The 27,117-nt window shown below is 35.4% G+C and overlaps 1 protein-coding gene across 10 annotated transcripts in view; it reads left to right on the top strand.

The window, feature by feature from the left end:
* PARD3 (par-3 family cell polarity regulator) overlaps nucleotides 1-27,117 on the top strand; it is a 721,872-nt gene that overhangs the window by 296,139 nt on the left and 398,616 nt on the right. For all 10 annotated transcript variants that reach the window (XM_036761384.1, XM_036761385.1, XM_036761380.1 and 7 more), the window contains exon 3: nucleotides 1,476-1,656. In XM_036761384.1, the coding sequence (XP_036617279.1) occupies nucleotides 1,476-1,656 (181 nt within the window). The remainder of the gene's footprint in view (nucleotides 1-1,475; nucleotides 1,657-27,117) is intronic.

The following is a 27,117-nucleotide window of genomic DNA, read 5'->3' as shown; positions in this document are numbered from 1 at the left end:
ATAAATACAACTATAAATTTATAACTGGAAGGAAGCAGAGAAGTCATCAAATGTATCTTTTTTCAGAGGTATCTGATGGTATGGTGTGTGCTGTGCCTGGAGTCAGGAAGACCTGACATCAAATCTGGCCTCAGACACTTTCTAGCTCCGTGACTCTGGACAAGTCACTCAACCTCTATTTGCCTCAGTTTCCTAAACTGTAAAATAGGGATAATAATAGTACTTACTTCACAGGGTTGTTATGAGGATCAAAAATGATAACATCTGTAAAGCACTTATCACAGTGCCTAGCACAGAGTGGTGCTATATAAATTCTGCTTCTCTTCCCCTTCCCTTTTATAGAGTAGAAACTGAGGCCTGGCAAGGTCAATTATATTCAAAGTAGCAGAGATGGGATTCAAACTCTGGTCCTCTGAACCCTAGGTTCAGCACTCTTGACTGTACCATGAGGAATCCTTGCACTGTATAGGAAAGGACATCAGAAATTAGAATTCTACTTCATATGGTGGCTCTTTATTTGGATCTAAAAACTTTACTTTCTGCAGAACATATGTAGGTTTTAGAGTCTAAAATGCACTTTCCACTATATTTTTAATTTATTACATAGTATTTAGACCACTATGTAATAGAGTAAAAATACAGTGGAAAATGTTTTTGATTACTTATTAGAGACCTGGGTTCTGATGTAGACCCTGTTTTTAATTCATTAAGTGAATTCAGGTCTGTGGTGACATCTACATAACTTATAGACCTTAGTATTTCTCTCATAATTTGAGTTTGGTCTTGAAATGGGGTTTTTAACCTGGATCAAAGTGTCTATGGATTGACATCAAGGTGTCCATGAACTTAGATAGAAAAAAAAAATTACATCTGTCTTTTCCCAAATACCTAATTGAAATTGACTATTTTACATCCTTAGACTTTACATCCTTAGACTTCTGTTTTCAGTAATGTCTAACAGAAGTTTGTCATTTCCCTTAATTATTTAAACATTATTCTGAGAAGATATCAATAGTTTTCCCTAGACTGCCAATTTAATCTGTGGCACAAAAGTAAAGAAATGCTAGTGATAACCTTTAGAGGTTCCATTCTGCTGTAACATGAGAGGAAGCTGTAAGCTAGTAGAGCTCTCTCTCCCTGGTGGGGGGATGGCGCCCTCCCCCAACTAGGTTATGGAGTCTAAAGATTTGGGTTTAGTAAACTACTGTTTACTGGGAGCATGACCTTAAAGGAATTATGTCATTGTTCTGAACCCGTTGCCCCATCTTTCACATGGGAGTAATGACATTTCTATCTTTTTCCCCTCCATATTTATCATGAAGATTAAATTAGATAGCAAAAGTCTTCATAAGTTTTGCTTATTAAATGTCAGCTAACAGCTTCTGATTCTATATGTGGATATTTAAAGCAGTATTTCTTTTTGGTACCAATTCATTTGACATTATTTAACTGTAGATTTTCTTATTTTTGAACAGCTGGTCGCTATATTTGATGAACAAGATCCACATCATGGAGGTGATGGCACCAGTGCCAGTTCCACTGGCACTCAGAGTCCAGAGATTTTTGGCAGTGAGCTTAGCGCCAACAATGTTTCAGCCTTTCAGCCCTACCAAGCAGCAAGTGAAATTGAGGTCACGCCTTCCGTTCTTCGTGCAAGTAAGTGAAAGCTCTCGTTGCTCTGCACATTTCATCTTAATTTACGGGGAACCCAACTTTTGTTACCCTTTCATGCTACTGTGAATGGAATTCACAGTCTGTGTTTATCAGAAGCTGATTAAAGAGCAGAGCCTGAACAAATGCCTCTTGCAAGGGAGGTAAATAAGCTTATTTTTCATTTTAATAGTTTGGATAGACTTGACTTTATCCTGATAGGACCTTTTAATTGCATACCCAAATTTAAATTATGATCTTATTGCAGGCAAAATTACAAGTATGGTTATTTACCTTAGTGCCCTATTTGACACAATATAATGAAATTGAACACAAAGTATGGGTAGTGGGAAAAGGCAAAGGAGCAAAGTTAATTAGTAAGTAAACCCTATAAACAACTTTTATGGCATGGTTCTTGTGCTGTTTCTCATGTCAACCAAGGGTGAGATTAACAGGGGAAAAGAAACAGTTTTGTTTCAAAGATAGACCTGGTCTCATCTCTTCAGTTAACTGGAAGAAAGGTCATCAGAGTGAAGAAGTGACACTTTGAATTAAGAGATGAGCCATGATAACTGGTGTAGTTTCCCCAGAGTGTGTAAGACAGCATGGTCTAGTTGACAGAATATGCCTGGCAGTAGAGGACAGGAATGACTGGGTTTAAATCTCACCTCAAATATTTACCAGCTGTGTCATCATGGGCAAATTATTTAACTTCTCTGTGCCTCAGTTTCCTAATTTATAAAATGAAGTATTGGGTTTAATTGCTTATGAGATCTTCTCCAACTCTAAATCTATGATCTCATGATATTGTCCATCCAACAGCACATTGAGTACTTAGAAATTTGCAAGTGAGCTGGTTTAAAGACAGACAGTGAGCTGCTATCACAGAGACTTCCATTTTGAAGCACTTCAGAACTATGATAATACTATAGTTGCTGAAGGGGAATCATTGGATCATAGATTTTGAGCTGGAAGGTACCTTAGAGGCCATGAGTTCAGTACTCTCACTTTGAATCCATGTTGTTTTATTGGTACCATTAGATAGCTCTGTGTGAGTAGAGTTTTATTTTCTCTACTTTGCTCTCTGTAAATTAGTCTGTCCCTCCCTCTTTTGTTGATTGGGGATTATTGCACTTTAGTGACTTGGCTGGTGCAATGAAATAATCTTCATAGACATGCAGAAACTGTTTTTCATTTTTATGTCCCTCCAAGGTAGGGGGAAATAAGCAGAAATATGAAAAAAAAATGATGATGTTGGCTTCAACTGTGAACAAACCTGTCACCTCCTTAGAAATTTTCAGCCAAGTGTCATTTCAGGAGGAGCATAGAATTTAGGAGGCACACACTGCATGATGGGATATGTAAGTGATGCCCTGGAGGATCATGTGTGGATGCAAACCAATTAAGTTAACCACTTACTGAAATTGCTTTCTATCATCTGGACAAGAAGCAATCGCAAGTGAGACAAAGGCATAAAGTGGAAAGTGAAAAGGCTTATGTAGAAACCAGACTAGAAACTGTGCTACAGGACATGCCAGTTTGACTCTTCTTTGAAAGTGTGGGCTACAAGTGTGACCGTATGCATACTTTACTGGATATCTCACTTTATAGAGGAGATACCTGGCTCCTTGATAAATTTCTTGTCTATCTAAATTTTATTAATCACATTTTCATTTGCTAGAAGTAGGAGAACTTGCTAAAGGAATCACTCTCTAATCTAGTTTTCTGTATGCAGACATTATTTGACTTCAGATAGAATTTGAATTTGGTCACCTCCTTCAGTGGGAAGGCAATGTTTTCCTATAGTGTGAACAAAATTTCCTATAATTTTGTCCTTCTATTTCCTCCATTTTGAATCTTTCACTGTCGTTTTTATTTCATCTGCTTTTAGCACAATGCCAACCCCTCCCCCCCCCAAAAAAAAAAACAAAAAAAACCTTGATAAAACCTTTCTTTTGAAATCCAGGCCATGGTTTGAGCTTCACCACCTGTATTGCCTGCTTCCCAAAGAGATCTGAAAGTTGCAACGTAGCTGAAATGGGTTTTTGCGGCTGTTCTTGAGAGATGAGAGATTGTGAATCCCACTTTCTTGTTTTGCTTTTATAATCGATATCTTTTGAAGTCTTGGCAGTCAATGAACAAATATGTTCAATGCCCACTGTGTACAAGGTGACATTCATGATTTATATCTTTTTAGGTTGAAAACTTGTGCTCTGGAAGCTCAAAAACTTAACTGGCTTACCTACTTCAGACAAATCTAGTGGGCTTCACCTGAAAAAAACATTTTGAAAACAATCCCACAAATACTGAACGTCTATTATCTTCGAAGACCAAAATAAGGAAGACAGATCCTTGTCTTTAAGGCACTTTAAATAGAGTACGGGGCATAAAACATGTAAACATATAAGACAAAATAGAAGCTTAATGAATATATTAGAAAGGTATAAAGAAAATGCTCCCATAGTTCCATGGATGACAAGGTCAGTCATTATTTGGGGAATTTGGAAGCCTTCTTCAAGGGGTACTTATTTGAACTAGGCTTATGGGCCAGTGCCCTAGTAATTAGGCTGTTGGAAGTGTTGACCTAGGCTCTGTCAAATATATCCCGATGGATGTTCAAGCTTGCTTTATGTAAATCAAAATAGATTGCGTTACAGAGAAATGATACCTGGAAGCATTTAGGATTCTTTTAATTAGACATAATATTTGTAAGCTCAGTTCTGCCAAAAACTACCTTTGTGGCCATTATTTTGCTTCTAATTCTTTAGTCCTCCATTTCTGCATATGTAAAATGAATGAGTCAGACTGCATAATTGCTATGGTCCTTGTAGCTCAAAATTCTACACCTTCCTACATGTACTGAAGTAGCAAAAGCAAAAACAATTCATGATTGGATCTCTTCTTTTTTAAAAGTTTTTAAATACATCATAAATATCCAGGCTGTTTTCAAGTTAACTGTCATTTAAAGGTCATAATAAAAAAATACTCAATGTGTTCTTGCTATCTGACATAGTGATGATAGTCAACTTAAATTTTATACATACACACACATGCACACACAAATGTATACACATGTATTTACTTATTCGTGTGTGTGTATATCAGAATAAAAATTTCAACAATACTAGAACAGTGTTCTGTAATGGATATAGAAGTCTGTGAAATGTGATTATTATCTACACTCCAGATTTCATAGTTTTAATATTTCTTCTTAAAAATTTATCCAGGATGCATTTTCTATTTGAAAAAGATCCAAGATCAGTGCCGATATCCATCCTCTTAACATTAACTGGTATTAGACATACCATTTCAAGTATTTGATTTAAATATATATTGGAAATAGAAATAAGATCCCTATTGTATTTCCTTTTAACTTGTGAAGTGGAGCGTGGCATACAAATAGTATTCTCAGTATTTCAAATAATTACCTTCTTACTGCGCAAGTTCTATTCAGCATATAAAACCCATCCAGTTTTGTTGTAGATGCAATCTGATTATTACGTGTTGACAAGGTCATATATCTATTAATTGGATTGGAGATGGGATACAAAATTGCTGTAATTATTGTAATTTTCTAGCTAATTGCAGGGTTGGTGGTGAATATTTTACTTCTGTAAAATGAAAAACAGTATTCCATCTGAAGTTGTTTTGTGGAGTTTTAGACATTTTGTTTTATATCTCTGGTACTTTTTGCCCACAAAGAATTTCTCCATTTTTCTATAATGACTCTTGGTGATAATTAAGGCCCCTGAGCAAAGGTGGAGGGCTTTGATGACACTTTGACCTACATCTTTGTTTGGGGTGCCATGTTGCCTCTATTATCTGTTTGTAAACTATACTGTACTATTCTTTTTTCCTAAGAGTAAAAGTTAGATGGGTGCCACCCATTTGGAAAAGGGATTTCTTTTCCCTTAGCTATATATATCCTCTGAAATTTTTTAAAAAATTAATATTCTGATAGTTTAATCTTGCATTCTCTTCTATGAGATACTAAATTGAGTGAGTAATAAGACCACTGACCCTTTTAATAAAAGCTTTGGTACAGTTATTATGCTATAACTTAGCATGGTTATAAGCTATGGAATACCAAAAAATATGGAAGCTATGCCAGCTTCCCATACAGTAGTTAGATTTCATCAGTTGGGTGAACATTTCAAAAACAGACGTACATAGCATGAGATTTTTTTTTTTAGTGGGGGGTGGGAGGAGGAAGACGAGGGTGACTCTGCTTCCAAGGAGAGGTTGGAAGCTATCTGGAGAAGATTGTTAAAGCAGACTGATGTTTATTCCCTGCTGAAATATAAACTGGAGGCGCAGGTGAAAATTGCCAAACCTAATGAGCAATTTGGCAGATAAGACAGGATGTCAGGCGACAGCAGTTCAGCAGCGGGTGCACTGTCTGTGAACCAACTTGTTTGTTCCACAGAACTGCATTTAAATAACATAAATAAAAGAGCTTTTTGTAAAAAAAAAAACCTGATAGTATCAGAAAGATTTCTCTTATTTCTTTAGATTTTTAAAATGTACTTAAACAGTATTGCCATTAAAAGAATTTGGTTTTTAAATTCATTTGTAAGTTGCTTTTGATATTCAGGCAGTCTCTATAAATAAAAGTACATTCCCTTCCAAAGGAATATTAAGTAATTAATGAGGTATTAATATATAGTAACAAAATGAAATTGGTCCCCTTGTTCACTAGATCACTAAATTCGAACTATAGTTAATAGTTTTTGTGTTGGAACACTGAATTAACACAAAGCGCTTTGAAATGAAAAATAACTTCTGTTTATTGCAAGCAAGTGTATGAAATATTTCGCACAAGGTTTTTTTCTTCCCCATTGAAGACTTATTGAATATACTGTTAAAAGTAGTCATCAAGGAAAATGCTATGTGCAGACAGACAGACAGACACACACACACACAGTAACACTTAATAGCTAGCTTAAATAACTATTTATACAGTATTTTCAGGTTTGCAAAGCCCTCTACGTATGTTAGGCAGCTAGGTGGTACAATGGTCAGTGTGTTGAGTTGCAGTGAGGAAGTCCTGAGTACAAATCCATTCTCAGACACTTAATAGCTATATGCCCCTGGGTAAGTCACTGTATGTCTCTTTACCTCATTTCCCTCATCTGAGAAATGAATATAACATAGCTCTTACCTCCCAGGGTGGTTGTGAGGATAAAACATAATGGTGTTTGTCAAGAGCTTTGCAAGCCTTAAAACACCATATAAATGTTAGCTGTTGTCTCGTTTGATCCTCACAACAATCCTGTGACATAGGCACTATGATTATTCCCATTTTGCTGATGAAGAAGCTAAGGCAGAGAGGGTAAATAACTTGCCTGTGGTTACACAGTTTGTGTCTTATCTGATATTTGAACTAGGGTCTTCCTGACTCCATGTTCAATGCTCTTCGTTTTTGTAGCACCTACCTGCCTTGCCTCCCAGATCATACTTCCCATGTTCATTTCTCTGTGATGTATGTTTAAAGATAGCTGGTAATGTATGAATGCAAAGAATGAGGCTGCTGAATTATATCTAGGTGGTCCAATGGATAGAGTGCAGCCTCTGCAGTCAGGGAGACTTGAATTGAAATCCGGGCTGGTACACACATTAGCTTTGTGACCCTAGGCAAATCATTTAACTTCTGTCTGCCTTAGTTTCCTCATCCTTAAAATGGGGAGAATAATAGTACTTACCTCCCAGGGTTGTTGTTAGGATCAAATGAGATAATATATGTGAAACATTTTTCAAGCCTTAAAATGCTAGAAAAATGCTAGCCATGTTGGTAATGATGAGGATGATGTCTGTCCTACTTTACAGAGGCTCCGTGTTCATCTGTTACACAGGAGGGTTGGATTAGATGTGTTCTAAAACCATTTCTGCTTATCCATGATGCTATATGGCACCCTCATTATATCAGAACAATTATTCTTATCTATAAGCAAATATTGAAGTGTACCATGCAGATCAATAAAATCTTACTACCCATAAGAATTTAAAACAAACAAACTTGCTATGCTGCATACTATTTCCCATTCAATTTATATTGATTGGTGGCAGAAGTAAAAGATTTTGGGATATTTTAGTCCTCCCTAATGAGATACAGGTATTTCCCTTTTATAAAAGAAATAAATAAGGCATTATAAGGCAATATAGCCCTCTCTCCAGCCCCACAACAAGTCTGCTTTCAGTTTTAATGGGATATAATGCTATGATTATGTAAAAGTTTTTTTCAGTGTTGAGGATCTGAATACTTCTAGGCAATAGAAATAATAGTGATTTGCAGTAATCTAATGCTTTATATTTGCAACATATTTTACATCCTTTGTCTCATTTGATTCTCCTAATAACTGGGAGAGAGAGGTATTTTCCCCTATTTTGCTTGTGAGTTAAAGTCATTGTCTCAGAGGAGAGACTTTTCCATGAAGATATAACTCATGAGTGCCTGAGCTGAGCCCCCTGACTTGGTCTTCTGACTCTTTGGCGATGTTGGGCATTAGTTCTTAGCAGATAGGTGATGAAAACATTGTGTTGCAGGAACAAGGAAGTGTTCTCACATCAACCTCAGTCTGTTAAAAGCAATAGTACAAAGCACATGTCTATCCAACCCTGTCATAGGTTCTCACTTTTCTGAGGCCCTTCTGTGATCACCAACCTGCAGTATTCTCTTCATCCTTCAAACTGGTTTGACACATTGTTTATATCAGTCTCTTGGCATTGCTCATAAATGGTCTTGTGCTGGCAATTATTGTCCTGTCCGTATTCTTATTTTATTGTGAGCCAGACCACAAGGACTACATCCTGAATTGGCTGCTCCCCAAGCACCTGGCTTACTATCTGGTCCATAGGGAATGCTTAAGAAAGGCTTGTTGACTGATCAGTGGATTGATACATAGAGTGGGTGATACAGGGTTCTCTTGAAGTCCCTTTCTGCTGTATTTTAGACATAGAGGTTTCCTAGGGCTCTCAAAAGCTGGGCTACTGTAGCATATAATCTGGCAGGTGAAGATGGCAAGATTGTAGATTCTGCTGTCTATTTCTCAACCCATCTGGCCAAATTCAGAAAAGGTAATCATCATATTGCTTGTAAGGTGATGAATTTTTCAGTTATTGTAACTTATAGTGACCACCCACTAAGTCATAGGGAGTTCTGATATGCATTAGAGGAGGCAGTACTAATACTGAATCAATGGATCACAGGATCATCTATTTAGGCTTGGATAGGACTTTAGAGACCATCTAATCTCATGGTCTAATTTTACAGATGAATGGGAAACTGAGACCTGGAGAGATGAAGTAATTTTCTCAAGAAGATAACTGTAGTTATGTGTGAGTTGGGGCTTGAACTTGGGTCCTCCAAGTCCCAATCCAGAGCTATTTTCTACCCTGCCATAGGGCTTTCTACCCCATTTTTGAAGTACAGAAGTTTGAAAGACCCAAGAGAGAGTTAAAATTAAAATACTGATTTCTAAAAACCAAGAATAACTTAATATGTATGAGAAATATATCAAATAAAGAAAATAATAACTTGAAAATACTTTTGCACTTCAACAAGTAATGATATAATGCTTTGGTGGAGCACTTTAAAGTTTTCTTTCTGGCTAAAAAACATAATTTCTTTTTTTACTCTTTTACTCTCATCTTCTATTCCACCCAAGTGTCTGGATACTTTTTTCTATCAGTAAGTATCACAGAGGGCCTTATATTGTGGATTATTTTGTCAGCATGAAAGCCTGGCAGATAAAATTCTTCCTTCTCTTCTTGCTGTACTTGATCAGATCTCTTGTTTACTTCTCTAGAATGTGTTTATTTTTTTCATTTCCTTTAATGTCAGAAATGGCTTTGCACTCCTAGTGTTGTTTACTCCTGTCTGCCTCCTGTACCCAGCTGGAGATTGGCTTCATATCTTGGAATCATCATGTCAATTCCAAATGATGAAGGACTCAAAGGACTACACAAAAGGGAGCAAGATGCTAGCTTCTTGGTCAATGGGAAGCTATTTTTTAAAAAACACTCCCCTACTCTTATTCCTGTTTCTTATTTCTTTCCCTTCAAATTGAAAAGTGTCCTATGTGACCTCTCCGTTTTTAAGCAAAACCCATCCACCAAATCAACATCCCTCCTTTTTTTTAACTTCTACAAATATCAGAATATTATTTGTTAAATAAAGGATGATGAATAGAGAAAATTAGCATATGTCTAAGCATGTATATAATGCCTCGATTCTAAGCAGTACTTGGAAATACATTTCTATTTTATTAAAAGCATTTTTTTCTAATACCTACCCATTTGTTTCCTGGCCTTTTTGTGCTTGTGCTTTTTGGTGTTTGGATGCCCTGGAAAGTTAAGAGTCAAATAATATACCGATGGCTCAAATCCTCCTGAAAATGGGGATTTTGCTTTCCACCATCCCTTCCCCATTTTTTTTTCCCTTTGAGAGGATGGAGTATTAGAAAATCTTAAGTCATATATTGGTTATATGCTTTAAAACTACTGCTCTACATGTGTTCCCAGCATGGATTCTGCCTTTCTATTTGTGCCCCTTAAAAGCAGTCAAAGAGTTTCTCTGCTCCCTGTTTTCCATCTACTGTGTGGGTTAAGCAATCAGAATCCATGTCCTTTCAGCTCCTGCTTGCCAAGTGAAAGATAAATACAACAATCATGGTAAATTGTGGCCTGTGCAGCAAATGTGCACCCACCAAATCACTCCAAGTATGCTTTTTGTCTCAGTGCAGAAGGTGTGCCCTGCCTATAATGCATATTTTTTACTCTTGAGGTGACATTTGTGGAAGTTATGGAGTTAGTGAGATTTGACAGCATTATCTAGCTATGTGTGAGGAAACAAAGCAATCTTAACATTTCTTTTTCCTTTTTAAGTGAAGCCTATACTTATAGGTGTGAAATTATGGTAAATTTATCATGGAAGTGCCAGACCAACCATCTTGTCAATCAAGTACCAGGAAAAGGAGTTTCAGATTACCTCTAGACTGCTGGATCCGCCATCACCTTTAATACTAATATCTGTGGGTAACATGGATGATAGTTGTTCATTTTTCTAAAACCATTGCAAAGTCTTTTATTTTTAAAGAAGCTTTCTGTTAAGAAACTCTAAAGGAATGAATAGGTCAGAGTTTTTCAGAGACATAAACAGTTCTGAAACTTCTTAATTAATGTCTTAGAACAGGAGTTCTTAGCTGTGTGTGCGCGTGCACGCGTGCGTGTGTGTGTGTGTGTGTGTGTGTGTGTGTGTGTGTGTGTGTGTATGATGTACTCCTTTGACAGTCAGGTGAACCCTTTGGAATATTTTTCAGAATTTATATATACATAAATATACACACACACACACACACACACACAGAGATATGTGTATGTATATATACAGACATATGCATACACTTATATATACACATATATATTTAATGTATAATCCAAAATACTAAGGAATCTAATGATGTTGAGATATATTTATCAAACTATTAGAAAAATTGAGTTCACAAACCCCAAGTTAACAACTGCTGTGCCCTTATATCTTAATGAAATGTGAGAAGAAAAGAATGGTGACAATCAGGCTGATGTGATTGGTTGGATAGCCATGGATAGACTACATTATTTCTGTGTGTATAGAGTGAATTTTTGGGATTCAATTCTCATTCATTTAAGTGGTTTCAAAATGTAAATTGTAGTGATTGTCTGTATTTGTATCTTATGTGCCTAGCAGAGTGCCTAGGTTTCAGTGCTTGTTGACTGATTGGGTTGCATGGGCCAGTGGAGCCAGAATTGGAGTCAGAGGGTGGATGTGGGCTGGAGTAGAGATGTCAAACATAGGCCTGGGTGCATGTGGCCCACAACATTCCTGAGTGTGGCTAGAATCAGATGAAAATGTAATTAGGAAATATTTAAACAAATCAATAAAATTGCAATAAAGCATAGATAATGTTAATTTGAGATTCTTTAAATTAATATAAGGCTGAGAGGGATCCCCATGTATGATGAAATTGCCCCCATTTCTACTTGAGTTTGACACCACTGAGTTTGAATCCCACTTTTCCAGTTATTAATTGTGTGACCTTGCACTAGTCACTTATCTTTTCTAAGCCTCAGTTTCCTCATCTAAAAAATACATGGAGTAAGGGATAGGATCCCATTAAATGCTCTCTAAGACCTCTTCTTATTTTAAATCCTGTATCTTTAATGCACACAACTCCCTACACTCTTGAGCAACTCTTCTTCCCTATGACAACCTTTCTAAAACTTGAAAGCTATTATCATCTCTTTTTACCTCACCCGAAGTTTTCTATTTATCAGGCTAAGCATTTCCAATTGCTTCAATCCATCCTTGTATGGAATGACTGCATTCCAGTCTTTAGACTGGTGATATTCTGTCCTCAAGCTTATTTTTCTTTGCCCTAAAATGTGGTGACCAGAACTGAATACAGGCCTCTAAAACTAGTCTGATTTCCCTCCTGAGATATTTTGTGCCTTGGACATTTCATAGGTAGCAATCTTTCCATACTATAACTTTTTGTATTTATGTCTTAGCTCCTCCTAATAGATCATAAGGCTTTGAGGACAGAGATGATGTTTTATTCTCTTTTATATCCTCAAACCTCTAATAGATTTATGTATTACTGTGTGACATACAGCTCAAAATTTAAATCAATTTTATGCCTATTGTACATCCTTTAATTGAAGAATTACTATTTTAGAGTAAGGTGAAAAAATAGCATTCTCTTTGCTTTATGTAGTAAACTAATAGGTTTACCTCTATTCTGTCATCTAGTATGCTTTTGGGATGTGGAGTGAGGTATCTAATATACATATGTGAACAGGGTTACCTTACATGATAGTTTTAATACTGTAATATAATGAGACTCACATATTCCCTAGATTTTCTTTTTCATCTAGAACATCCCTTCAGGTGAATCAAATGTGGTAATATTTGTGATTACAAAATCTCAGGTTGTTTGTAAACTGATTCAGTTTCCATCTTCCTTGATATCTGAACAGAGGACAAAGCCCTATCTACCCTGAGATTTAGAAGAGATTTTAAAATTATTCATCTCCTTAAAATTATTATTTGTTAATGATGTCAAAAGTGTTAATCTTTAATAGGAAAAATGTTGCACAATCTTTGAAAGCTTAGAAAGTTTCCTATGAATTTATAGACATGTCTGTCAGTCTCACTAAATAATAAAGTTATTTGGTTTAATTGGCATTATGAAGTTAGATCAGCATCCATTTGCCTCCATATTGTATGGAATCTCATTGTATGGAATCTAAGTTGTCTACTTTGGATTGATCCTGCAGAAACTTGATCTTTAGACTTCTACTAGACAGCCTTAGGCTCTCTATCATTAATTATGTGTAAAGCAAATTCTAACTTTGGTGAATCTTACTATTCATAAGAATGATAGGAATAATAAAGAAGATGAAACAACTCTGAGCTAGGTATTGACCTCTCTAAATGGTTCTTTATGAAGCAAGGGGATTTAGCATTTTCCCATGTCCTTTCCATTTCAGTTTATTCCCAAAGCTATTACTTCACAATCACTTTTGGAAGTGGACAGCCATTTTTGTAAAGTAGATCTGTATTACTTTGGGGGGTCCTGGTGTGCGTTTGCTTTTTGAAGGAGGAAAAACAGGGTGGAGAAAATAACAGATGGCTGCTCATCGAACAGACATTTTTTTTTCTTAGTTACATTTTTTCATAGTTGTCTTCCAGGTTTTGTTTACTTGTCTCTCCTCCTTCCTACCAATATTCATATCCTAATTATTCTTATTCTCTAATTCTTTCTCCACCTCTTCCCCACTCCCCCCCCCCACTCACACATACACATATACATACACACACACACACACACACACACACACACACACACACCCCTCTACTCCAAAAAGGGAAGAAAGCAAAACCTTTATTTACATAAAGAAATATTCTCTCATTTTATTTCTTGTGTTGAAGATGCATGCAGTAAGAATACTTGTTTTAGGATCTGTGAGTAACCTGGTAAGACTAATGAATTTAACATGTAATTTTATGAATTCTATTTTTTTTTCTTTCTTGAATTACATGAATTTGAATCACCATTGTCTAGGTGTAAATACATGTAATCATGTTTTAAATTCCTTTGTAGTTTATTGCTAAATGGAATATAGTAAAGCCTTCTACTAGATATATGCTTTAAATTGAACATCATATTTTCCAAATACCTATTACAAAACCATTCTGATGTAACACTTATACCCTGTAATAGTAGTAACCAATTTTAATTTTAATTCTTTAAAGTTTTCAATGTGCGTTACTTAGAATATCTTTCTTGATTTTCATAATGGTCCTGTGAACTATATACTACAAATATTTTTTTGACTTTCATCTTTACAGATGAGGAAACTGAGGCTCAAAGAGGTCTGATATTTTGATGGTAGCAGTGTTAGAGGCAGGATTTGAAATCAGTTCTCTTCTGATTCCAAGTGCAGCATTTTTTGTTCCTAAAGTATCCCTCCATGGTCACCATTTATCTTCCCCCATTAGAATATAGAAATGCTCTTTGAGAATAGGAATTGTTTTGCCTTGTGAATTTGTATCACTTGCACATAACATAATGCTGGGCATATTTTCTCATTGGTTTTCTCATTTTCATTCTTTTTCTCAACATAGAGTAGAATAGTACAAAGCACAATGTTCCTAGATTCTAGGTGGCTGTCTTTCCTTACCTATTAGACATTTCTACTCACATGTTCCATGGTTACCTCAGACTTAGCATGTTGAAAAATAAGTATTCTGGCTTCCTTCCAAGTACTGTGGCTCTTGCTGAGTTTCTCATGCCTGTCTGTGCTATCATTCTCCCAGTCAACTAGGATGAAAACCATAGTACCATATTGGATTTCTCCCCTTTTCTCAGTTTCCATTCTCATTAAATTAGCAAGATTTGTTGATTCTTTCTTGGTATTTTCCTGCATGTATCCTTTCCTTTTCATTTATTTTGCCACTATTCTAGTACAAGCTCTTATTACTTCATACCTAGACTATTGAAATTTCCTCTTACTAAAACATCTTTTATTTCTCCATTTCACCTTTTATACCATCAGCATTCTACTTGTCTAAAATATGTATTTCATCATTTGTTCATTCATTCACTCATTCATTCATTCATTCATCAGGGGATTTTCTTGCCCCTAAATTCCCCATTCAGAAACCTTATTCATTCCCTTTTACATGTAGACTAATATTTCAACTCCACTTAGCATACCACATCCTCCACAATCTGGTCCCAACTTATATTTTCTGCCTTAAGTCCAGTCCTGCTACTTGAAGTGATGTGATCTAATAGAAAGTGGGTTTTGGTCCTGGTCGTTCTTAATATCTTTCTAACAAAGGACAAATCTCTAAACCTCAATGAACCTCAGTTTATTCATCAGTAATTTTTTTTTCAAAAATCATTAAATGCTTATTATAGTCAAGGCATTATGTGAGGTTCTGGTGCTGTAACAAATTAGAAATAGGGTGTGAGACTTCCCTTTAATCATATAAAATATGGTAGAAAAGGTAAGACCTGTGCGCATCAACAAATACAATACAAGCTAGAATGTCATAAGCATATTACATTGCATTTGTATAGTATTTTAAGGTTTGCAAAGCTCTGTCCATAGTTTATTTGATTCTCACAGCAGTCCTGTGAAATAGGTCCTATCATTGCTCCAATTTTATAAAAGAAGAAATGGAAACTGAGAGACTTTCCAGAAGTCACATGGTCAGATGTGTCAGTAGTGGGACCTGAACCCACATCTACCTGATAGTATAACACTCTACTATGTTATGTTGAGGCACCAGAGAGTTATGGAAGATCCAAAAAAGGAAAAAGAAACCCAGTTTGGAAAGAGGAAGTTTTTTTTTGTTTGTTTTGTTGAGGTGTCATTTTTTTTTTTATAGTGGATAGGTAAGGAAGATTTCAGGCTAAATAAGGAGAAATAGTGTGGTACAATGGAAATGTTGCCAGCTATGGAACTGGACTGCTCAAGTTCAAATATGACTTGTAACACTTACTACCTGTTTGACTTTGGGGCAACCTTTCTCAGTCTTTTTTTCATCTGTAAAATGAACTAGCTGACCTGAAACCCCAATGCAATTCAGTATACATTTATTAAACACTGACTATGCTAGGCTTTGTGCTAAGCATTGGAGATAGAATTAATAAAAAGACAGTTCCTGTCGTCGAAGAGCTTACAATGTAAAAGGGGAGACAGCATGCAGAAAGGCAGGAAAGGGGGTGGAAGGCAGGGTAGGACACAAGGGGGTACTGAGGCTTGAGGGTATCTTGTTCGGTGGAGATGAAACTAGGCAGGACAGCAGATGCAAAAGGGCGTGATCTGAGAGTCCTGCTTCTGTCCTCTATATAGGAAGGAATTGGGAGGAGTTTCATCCTCTCCTGCTCTCCAATCAGAGGGGAGAAGTCACTGAGGGAAGTGGTTTCAGTATAGGGTTGAGTTAGCTATATGACATTGAGATTAGGAGTGTTGAGCCTTGTCCTGGAAGGAGCATCTCATTCCCTGGAATCGAATCCAGGCAGGGCAGCAGAGGCAAAGTGGAATGTGAGCTCCTTCCAGGTCCAGTTCTGAGAGGCTTTGATTCTATGCTGTGAGCAAAGGCACATAGGGAGGAGAAGCCAAGGGCATGTTTATAGGACAGCAATTATTCTGGGTTACCGAGAACATAAAGCATGGAAAGGTGGATGCTTAGTATGTAAAAACTCTGGAAATGTTAGTTGGAACAAAAAGGGAAAGGAATTTGAATTCCAGGCTGAAGAATTTGGATTTGATTTGTTAGTTAATAAGTAGCCATAAAAGATTTCTGAGCTATGGAGTGACATACATTATCAGAGATATATAATTAGGAAGAAAAATCTGACAGCACACATATGGTGGTGTGGAATAAGGCTTAGGCAGTCAATAATCCAGCTGAGAAGTAAGGATGACCTGAATTATGTAGGTGGTTGTAGGAGTAGTTAGGAGGGATAGCAAGGAGACATTTTAGATTGTTATTGAAAAATGAATGTGTATTTTCCTTCATTCACTTCCCCTCTCCTCTCTGTTCTTTAAAAACTACAAAGCACTTTACAAATACATAGTCTGTTTGCCAGGCAGATGCATCAGATTAGAATTATAAGGTGAGAGATGTCTTGTGAGAGACAAGGCTGGAGATATTTATGGAAGGACAAGCAGGATCAGTTGGAGTTCCAGAATCCTGCTTAGCCCTAAGGTGACAGCCCTCCCCACCATTGCTTTCCTGGAGCCTTCTCTTCCTGTGCTCTGAAGAAGGCTGCAGATACACTGATCACTTGTGCATAGCAATAAATAGGACACTTGAACCCCCCTCAAAAAGAGAGATTTTTATATCTCAAAGGAGCTTGATGGAAAAAAATATCCTGCTCTTGTTACTTCCTCTTGAAAAATTCTTTGTAAGGAACTTTAGAGGGTGATAGGGGAAATGGAGAAATTTAGGGATATGAGAGAGTTGAGTTCACATATTTCTGGAAAGAGCCCATAGAGGATCAATGGTACAAATATGGTACAATGGAGAGTATGAACTTGGGCTTTCCTGTTGTATGAATTGCTAGACTTTACTTTGTTACAAATTGTATTACTATCTTAATTTCCCAGAGGTCCCTTGCTTGTCTAAGTCCTATGATCCTTCTGCTTTAGCCCTACCAGGCTATTTGCTGTCCTGTGGAATGTTTTGTGTTCTCTCATTTCCATTATGTTTTGCCATTTCCCATCCCCATCTTCCATCTACAATGCTTTCACCTCTCATTTATGCTTGTTCAAATACTACTTAATTTTCAATACTCAAACCTAATCTCCTCTTTCCTGTGATACCTTTCCTGACTGCAGATTCTGTCTTCAATGAACCTTAGTGGCCCTCTAGTAGTTTAATCTTACCAGCTAGCCCCTCTACAGTATTTTAAGAAGTAATCATCCAATCTACAGTGGAAATGTTCAGAGCTTCTCTTCAATCATATTATATTATTGTTACTTTACTCTTGTATTATTGTTTCACTTTTCATGTGCAGAAGGGGAAGGTACCATTTGTAGTAAATGATCAATGTCCACATTATCTCCAGAAACAAAAGATAGGGATAAATACACCAGTATTTGTGCATCTAGTAAAGTTTTTGAATTTTCCCATATGGTATGTAGGTAGCTCTGAGTTCTCAAAATTACAGCTCATGACATGTGATTTTGGGTTTTCCAAACTGGAAATGCTGCAAGTTCTGGCTTGGTGCCATACCATACATTTAAAAATAAGTTTACCCAGGTTTGAAAAGTGTCATTGCTAGGTTTTTCATAGATTGATGGACTTTTTGGTTGCAAGTCCAAGAGGCTGCTTGTAAGTTCTATAAAGGTTATATTCAGCATTGATAGCATGCTCACACAAATCAAATCATAGATCCATGAGTTACTGAAGGTATGAATACACACACACATGTATGTGTATATATATATATATATATATATATATATATATATATATATGCATGCATGTATATTTTTCTATACATACACTTATGTGAGTTGATTTTAAATATGATGAAGTTGGGGTTGAGAGAAGTTAACTGACTTGCCCAGTGTCTCACACAACTATTAAGTTTCTGAAACAGGAGTTGAACTCAGGTCTTCCTAATGTCAAGTCCAACATGTTATCCATTACACCACACAGCTGTGGAGCCCTCCTCTCCTCCTTGGTGATTTCCTAGTTTGGACCACCATTTTAGGAAAGGCTCAGCTCTGCTTCACATTACTTACATGTGGTTTCTTCAGAATCCTCTTCCTCATTCTCCTCAGCTGCATTGTACCCTTTCCCCCTTACTATATCCCCTTTATGTACTATTTTCCCTCATTAGAATTTCAGCTCCTTCAGGGTAGGGGCTGCCTCTTTGTCATGTATTTGTATCTCTATTGGTTAGCCCAGTCATCTTAATGTCTTGGGGGTATCTTTTCTGGGGGGCAAATATTAACATTCATCAGTGGGTCTTAAAGATTTATTACCTAGTATAATAAAGTATTCCATGCTCTCCTTAGTTTGTTTTAATATGTACCTTTTAGTAGAGTTCTTGTGATTATCTTTCACAAATATGTGTGAATTACATGTCTTGTATTACTAGCAAGGGCGCAGAATATATTTGTTTAATGACACTTCCCTGCAAAATAGTCTGTCAACTTAACAAAGACTTTCCTCCACAATTGGACTTAGTTAGCCAATTAATGTATTTGTTAATAATTGTTCTTGTTTATAAACACTAACTCAAATTTGTATCTTTAACCCAAAGCTATTCAGTCTTTGTCTTGATAATGAAGAAAATTTAGTAACTTCATGAATCATTACAAACAAGGTGCTTGTTTATTTATTTAGCTATCAGATTCTTTCTTGTTCACAGGTCATCATTAATAAATGAAAATTGCAATTTCTGTAGTTTAGCATTTTCTTACCAAAAAGCCCAACATAGCTAATACTTGCATACAGAACTACCTGTGAAAATGGGAATAAAACAAAACACCATTTACATTTTGGATATGAAATATCAACTGAAGGGTGTTATAAGAAATGAAATTTCCCAGTTGGAGACCTCATTGAGATTGAGTTAGATCCTATTAGGACATTAACTGACAGATTGCATGTAGCTCTGGGTCTTGCATGGTAAATGGGAATAGCAATGGTAGCAGGAAGAGTTGACTCATAGCCTTTAACAGCATTTTTTATTAGGCTCCAATTATATACTGCACTGGGGATTGTAGTGATACAAATGTAAGTTCAAGTTTTGTTCAAACTCTATATTTTTACCCATGTATGTCTATATACTCTGTAAGCTTATAATCTCCTTTTTAAAAATTAATTTTATTGATTTGGGTTATTTTCTCCATATCTCTCCCTATTGCCCTTTTCAGGGAATGCACCCATGTAACAAATTATACTTTTAAAGGAGAGAAAAAAATCAGCAAAACTGATCAGTACATTGAAAAAGTCTGAGAACATGTGCTATATACTACAACCTTTCTCCTTTTCCCAACCTCCCTTCTTATCCCCCAAAAGTGTGGAGTCTTTTCACATCTCTTTTTTTGGAGCCCTGCTGCTTCTTTGTAATTTGGCAACATTGACTTTTGATTGTTTTGTGTTTTGTTCTTTCTGTTTACATTTTTGTAGTCATTGTTTATATTGTTTTCTTGGTTTGCTTTTTTCTGTATCAAGGGAATAAACATTTATAAAATACCTACTACATGCCAGGCTTTGTGTTCAGAGTTGTACAGTTAATACCTTAATTGATCCTTGCAACAACCCTGGGAGGAGGGATGTACTGCTATAATCTCCATTTTAAGGTACAGGAGGGTGAGGCTAACAGGGGATAAGTGACTTGCCCAGAATCATCACAAAACTAACACCTGAGACAATCTTTAAATTCAAGGCTTCCTTACTCTAGGCCCAGCACTATCTGCTTTACCATCCAACTACCTCAGTTCATTTCAATCTTCCCATACTACTGTGCTAAAAGAAATGACCAAAATGTTGGTGGTTTCTTACAGCACAGTTATATTCCATTACGTTCATGTACCACAGTTTATTTAGTCATTCCTCAATTTATGGACAACTACTTTGTTTCCAGTTCTTTGCTATCACAAAAAATTATACTATAAATATTTTGGTATCTATGGGGATTCTCTTCTAACCAATGGCCTCCTTGGTGTACAACTTTGGTAGTGGAATCTTTGGGTATGGATATTTTAAGCATTTTATTTAATTATTTACAAATTGCTTTCCAAAATGACTATACTGATTTAAAAGTCCACCAACAAAGTCTTAGTATGCTGGTCTTGGTAGAAGCCCACCAACAATGACTATTCACATTTTTTTATCATCTTTTCCAATTTGCTGAGTGTGAGGTGAAACCTTAGGGTTGCTTTGGTTTGCACTTGTCTTAGCCTGTAAGTATAGTTTCTGGCATTCTTTCTTAGGGTTGTTAATAGTTTGCTATTCTTTTGTTCTTATCTGTGGACATATGTATATCTTTTAGTTCTTTATATGTTTTGTTTACAAAGTTCCTATCAGAGCACTTGGATTAAAAAAAAAATGGTTCTTCCTCTTCTCTCTCTCTCTCTCCTCCCACCCCTTGCAATTTGTACTGCTCTTCTAGGTTCATTAATTTTTTTTTTCAGGGTCCTGTAAGCAAGAGTCATCTATTTTATGTTTTGTAATTGCCTTTATCCCTTGTTTGGTTTAGAATTAATCTCCCACTCACAATCTGTGAAAGAAGTATTTCTTTTCTAATTTTTAAATGTTGTGTTATCTTTAATATTAAGATCACAGATCCACTTAGAATGTATTATGCAATGTGATATAAGGTATAGGTCCAAACCTAATTTTTACAGATTGCTTTTCAGTTTTCCCAGCAGGTTTTTTTTTTAATTACAAAATAGGGAGTTCTTTTATTTGTAGTCTATGTTTTTGAGTTGATGGAAGATTGCATAATTGAATTTCATTTTTTCTAATTCTCCTTTATCTATTCTGCTCTATTGATCTGCCTCTGTTTTTAAACCAATACCAAGTAGATTTGTTGATTGCTGCATTATGAAATAGTTTGAGGTTTGAAAGTGCCATTCTTTCTTCATTCTACTTCTTTCCATTATTTTCCTTGATATTTTGTATCTTTTTTATTTTTCCAAATGAATTTTGTTATTATTTTATCAACTTCTATAAAGTATATATTTAATATTTTGATTGCTATAACATCAAAATCATAATTAAACATCGATAATATTGTCATTTTTATTGTATTGATATAACCCTACCATGTGCATTGAGTATTCCTATAGATATTTAAGTTGTTCTTGATTTCTTTAAGGGGCAGTTTGTAAATAAGTCTTTGTAAGTATTTTGTGTGTTTTGGTAGATTGATCCCCAGATACCTGAAGAACTTTGCAGTTATTTGGAATATAATTTACCTTTGTATTTTGGCCTCTTGAAATTCATTATTATGTAGAAATGTGGATTGTTGAGGCTTTATTTTGCAGCCTGTGACTTTGCTGAAGCTGTTGCTTCAGCTAGCATCTTTGATGATGCTCTAGAGTTTTCTACTACACCATCATGCCATTAGCAAATAGGTATAATTTTATACCTTTACATATTTTCATATCTTTAATTTCTTTCTTATGATTAACATTTCTAGAATTATATCAAATAATTGAAGGGATAGTGTGTATCTGTTTTATTCTTGGCTTTGTTTTTTGAGGGAAAGCTTCTAGTGCACCTTCATTTTATATGATTTTATTCTTTTAGGTTGATACTTTTCATGATGTTAAAAAAGACTACACTTTATAGAGTTTTTTTTTAATGCATTTGTACTTCGTCAAAGGCTTTTTCTGCATCTATTGATATAATGTGGTTTTGAATGTTATTGCTTTTAGTTGTTGTTGATTTCTTTTTTTCTTGTTTTTCTTTAATTTATTTAATATATTTAGTTTTCAGCATTGGTTTTCACAAGAGTTTGAATTACAAATTTTCTCCCCATTTCTACCCTCCCACCCACTCCAAGATGGCATATATTCTGGTTGCCCCATTCCCCAGTCAGCCCTCCCATCTGTCACCCCACTCCTCTCCCATCCCCCTTTCCTTTCTTCTCTTGTAGGGCAAGATAAATTTCTATGCCCCATTGCCTGTGTATCTTATTTTCTAGTTGCATGCAAAAACTTTTTTTTGTTGTTGTTTTTGAACATCCGTTTTTAAAATGTTGAGTTCCAAATTCTCTCCCCTCTTCCCTCCCCACCCACCCTCCCTAAGAAAGCAAGCAATTCAACATGGGTAACATGTGTATCATTATGTAAAACCCTTCCACAATACCCATGTTGTGAAAGATTAACTATATTTTGCTCCTTCCTAACCTATCCCCCTTTATTGAATTTTCTCCCTTGACCCTGTCCCATTTTGAAAGTGTTTGTTTTTGATTACCTCCTCCCACCGTCTGCTCTCCCTTCTATCATCCCCCCTTTTTTATCTTCTTCCTCCTTCTTTCCTGTGGGGTAAGATACCCAATTGAGTGTGCATGTTATTCCCTCCTCAGGTCAAATCTGATGAGAGCAACATTTACTCATTCCTCCTCACCTGCCCCCTCTTCCCTTCCTAGAGAACCACTTTTTCTTGCCACTTTTATGTGAGATAATTTACTCCATTCTATCTCTCCTTTTCTCCCTCTCTCAATATATTCCTCTCTTATCCCTTAATTTGTTTTTATTTTTTTAGATATTATCCCTTCATATTCAACTCACCCTGTGCCCTCTGTGTGTGTGTATGTGTGTATATATATATATACACACACATACACACACATATATATGTATATACATATATATATATATACACATAGACACACACACACACACACACACACACATATATATATATATATATATATATATATATATATATATGTATGTATATGTACACACATATTCTTTTCAGCTACTATGATATTGAGGTCTCATGAATCATACACATCATCTTTCCATGTAGGAATGTAAACAAAACAGTTCAACTTTAGTAAGTCCCTTATGATTTCTCTTTCTTGTTTACCTTTTCATGCTTCTCTTGATTCTTGTGTTTGAAAGTCAAATTTTCTATTTGATTCTGGTCTTTCCACTGAGCAAGCTTGAAAGTTCTCTATTTTATTGAAAGTCCGTATTTTGCCTTGGTTCATGATATTCAGTTTTGCTGGGTAGGTGAATCTTGGTTTTAATCCTAGTTCCATTGACCTCTGGAATATCGTATTCTAAGCCCTTCGGTCCCTTAATGTGGAAGCTGCCAGATCCTGTGTTATTCTGATTGTTTTTCCACAATATTCAAATTGTTCCTTTCTGGCTGCTTGCAGTATTTTCTCCTTGACCTGCCAGCTCTGGAATTTGGCGACAATGTTACTAGGAGTTTTCTTTTTGAGATCTATTTGAGGAAGCAATCTGTGGATTCTTTCAATTTCGATTTTACCCTCTGGCTTTAGAATATCAGGGCAGTTTTCCTTGATAATTTCTTGAAAGATGATATCTAGGCTCTTTTTTTGATCATGGCCTTCACGTAGTCCAATAATTTTTAAATTATCTCTACTGGATCTATTTTCCAGGTCAGTGGTTTTTCCAATGAGATATTTCACCTTGTCTTCCACTTTTTCATTCCTTTGGTTCTGTTTTATAATATCTTGATTTCTCCTCAAGTCACTAGTGTCCACTTGCTCCAATCTCATTTTGAAGGTAGTATTTTCTTCAGTGGTCTTTTAGACCTCCTTTTCCATTTGGGTAATTCTGCCTTTTAAGGCATTCTTCTCCCCATTGGCTTTTTGGACCTCTTTTACCGTTTGAGTTAGTCTATTTTTTAAAGTGTTATTTTCTTTAATATTTTTTTTCAGTATTTTTTGGGTCTCCTTTAGCAAGTCATTGACTTGTTTTTCATGGTTAATAAATGAGTTTAGTTAAATGTTTTCTCAAATTTGTATATTATTGGTACTAATTGTTCTTTAAAAGTTTGATTGAATTCTCCTGTGAATCTATAGGACCAGTGATTTTTAACTTTGGTGATTCTTTTACAGCTACTTCTGATTCTTTTTCTGAGAATAGATTTTTTGTTTTTGTTTTGTTAGAGGTGTGGCTGTAATTCCAAGACCCTTTTAATTCAAGTTTGTTTGGGTAGCCAAATAGACACTCACATGTCATTGAACCTTTAACAAAGGAGACTCACCCCTAACACAAGAATATCCAACAATGATACAGTGGCAGGTAGCCTCTCTGGATGTAGGCCCTCTCACCCTCCTGCCCTCCCCCCTCTGCCCCTCATCTCTTTCTAGAAAAGGTTTTGGGCAGTAGTTCATCCAGGTTTGGCAACTAGCATGTTCTCAGGCTCTCATCAAATCTAAGAAATCCACATTCCTCCCTGGAACTCTTTATGCTCCTAAATCTTTGATCCTAAGATACTATAAGTTATGTTTTTGTCTTTTTAAGAATGGCAGTTTTACCATTTTTTAAAAAAGTAGTTTAAATACTTTGGTATAACTTTTCTTCTGTCTTCCAGTCTTATGATTTTTATATTTGGAAGAGACCTTAGAGGTCATGTATTCCAACCCTTACTGATTAGTATTCCCTTCATTACATTTCCACTATGTGCTCACCCAACTTAAAGAACTCCAAAGAGCGAATGGGCTGCCCATGAAATAGTGGCTTCACTATTTTTAGATCAAATTGTTGAGGCTTCTTCTTTTAATATTCATTCATTCATTTATTCATTTTCTCTGTCATTTATAGTTCCCTTGGTCTACTAGGTTTTTGTATCTGTTTATAGAGGATGACGTTGACCTTAAATGCAGGAGTAATTTTTCATATGCATCTTCTTTGCCTCAGTTTGTGTAGTTGCATGTGTCTGTATTTTTGTGGTTTTTTTTTCTTTTGACTGCTTGTCAAATTTCAGTTATGTTTACTTTGATCTGGAGCTTTTAGGAATTTTTTTTTGCTTCCTAAGTCTGAATCTAATTATTTTTGTCAAATATTATTTTCTAAGATTTTTTTTTATCATGGGAGTGATTCATAGTGATTCATAGAGTTCTTTCCTCTAAGAATATTTAGTTACAGCAATAGATTTTTTATTTTTATTTTTTGCTTCTAGTCTCCAGTATTTACCCCTTATTACTTCATTGTATCTCTTGATAAATATTTTTGAATGATTCATTGTAAACTTAAACATCAATAGAATTAAGTAAACTTGTTTTGTAGCTATTTGTATCTAAATAAATTTCAACATATGAAGTATCATAACTTTTCATGCTCTCTTAAATTTCCATCAGCATTATTTTTCCATTCTTTCTCATTTATTTCAGTTCTTCTGGTTTTCATTTTCTTTTTTGTTAGCATTATTTCGTCAAGGTCTTTTCATATTTATTTATCTTCTTTATGTGTTTATCTTAATTGCATTACATAATTCCATCACAATAATGTACACACTTTATTTAACCATACTCTTATTATTAAACACTTATGTTGCTTCCATTTTTTCCATTACAAATAATGCTGCTATAAAAATCTATGAAAAGATACCTCTTTTGTTTTGTTTTTGATAGCATTACCAGGATGTATTGTCAACAATGGAATTACTGCGTCAAAGGGCATGATTATTGTTATAATTTATATTGTGTACTAACAGATTGCATTCTAAAAATATTCCTCTTCTCCTGTTCTTCTTACAAAAACTGATCTATCTCATAGAGTCATTAGGGTGGAAAGTACTCTGTGAATTTTGAAGACTATATATGTATATATACATACATTTCTTCTATATATGTGCATATAGCTTTAGCTCTTCTATATATATTGTGTGTATCTGTTTTTGTGTTTTTTTCTTTTTCCTTTGATTGCTTGTCAGATTTCAGTTATGTTCACTTTGGGTCTGGAGCTTTTTGGGTTTTTTTTTTTGCCAGTCAAGTCGGAATCTGATTCTTTTTCTTTGTCAGATATTATTTTCTAAGTATTTTTTTTGGTGGGAATTATTCATGGAGAGCTCTTTCCTTTAAAAACATGCTGTGATGCAATTGTAATTTTTAGTTACAGAAAGAGGGTTTTTTTTTTTCTTCTACTTTCTAATACAGGGTGTTCCTAAAGTCTGGACACATGGGCAAAAATGCATATTTTCAAGAAATGAAATGAATGAAAATTTCAACAACATTTTATTTAATTGGAATATTAACAATTAACATCTTCAATATGGTTTCCATCATTTCTGATGCAATGGACGATGTGCTTTGCAAGATTCACATGAACTCGATGCAATAACTCCACATTACTGTCAGTTTTAGCACATTCACTCTTTATGCATTCAATCAAGTGTGTTGCATCTGTGATTTTCATGAAGTACACTTTCTTCTTTAGCATATTCCAGATAAAGAAATTAAGGGGGCTAAGGTCTATTAATATTCCAAATATTTTAAAATATACATTTTGCCTTTGTGTCCAGACTTTAGGGACACCCTATATTTGCCCCTTGTTGCGTCATTGAATCTATTTATCTACCTACCTACCTATCTATCTATTATATATATATATATATATATATATATATATATATATATATAGCTTCATTGCACAAAATAGATCGACAGATAGTGATTACCCCCTGGTTTAAGTAGAATGCAGTCACTTGATAGCAGTAACATGATTATAGATATGATTAAATTTCTTTTTTGAACAATGCTAGAAATTTTAGTCATTAGTGATAGTTATGATTTCTCTTTGCAGGTTAAGCCCCATGAAACTAAACAGAGTTCAAAACCTTTCTAGATTTACCAATCCTGACTTTGAATTTCATGTTGCATCTTAAAAGTGATTTAGATTCTAAGAAATAGTATTTAAGGACCTGTGCTCTAGCTAATCATTTAGTAAATCTAAACCTCT

Source organism: Trichosurus vulpecula, chromosome 5 (assembly GCF_011100635.1).
Source record: "Trichosurus vulpecula isolate mTriVul1 chromosome 5, mTriVul1.pri, whole genome shotgun sequence".
Lineage (NCBI taxonomy): Eukaryota > Metazoa > Chordata > Mammalia > Diprotodontia > Phalangeridae > Trichosurus > Trichosurus vulpecula.
This window is presented reverse-complemented; position numbering and strand designations above follow the sequence as displayed.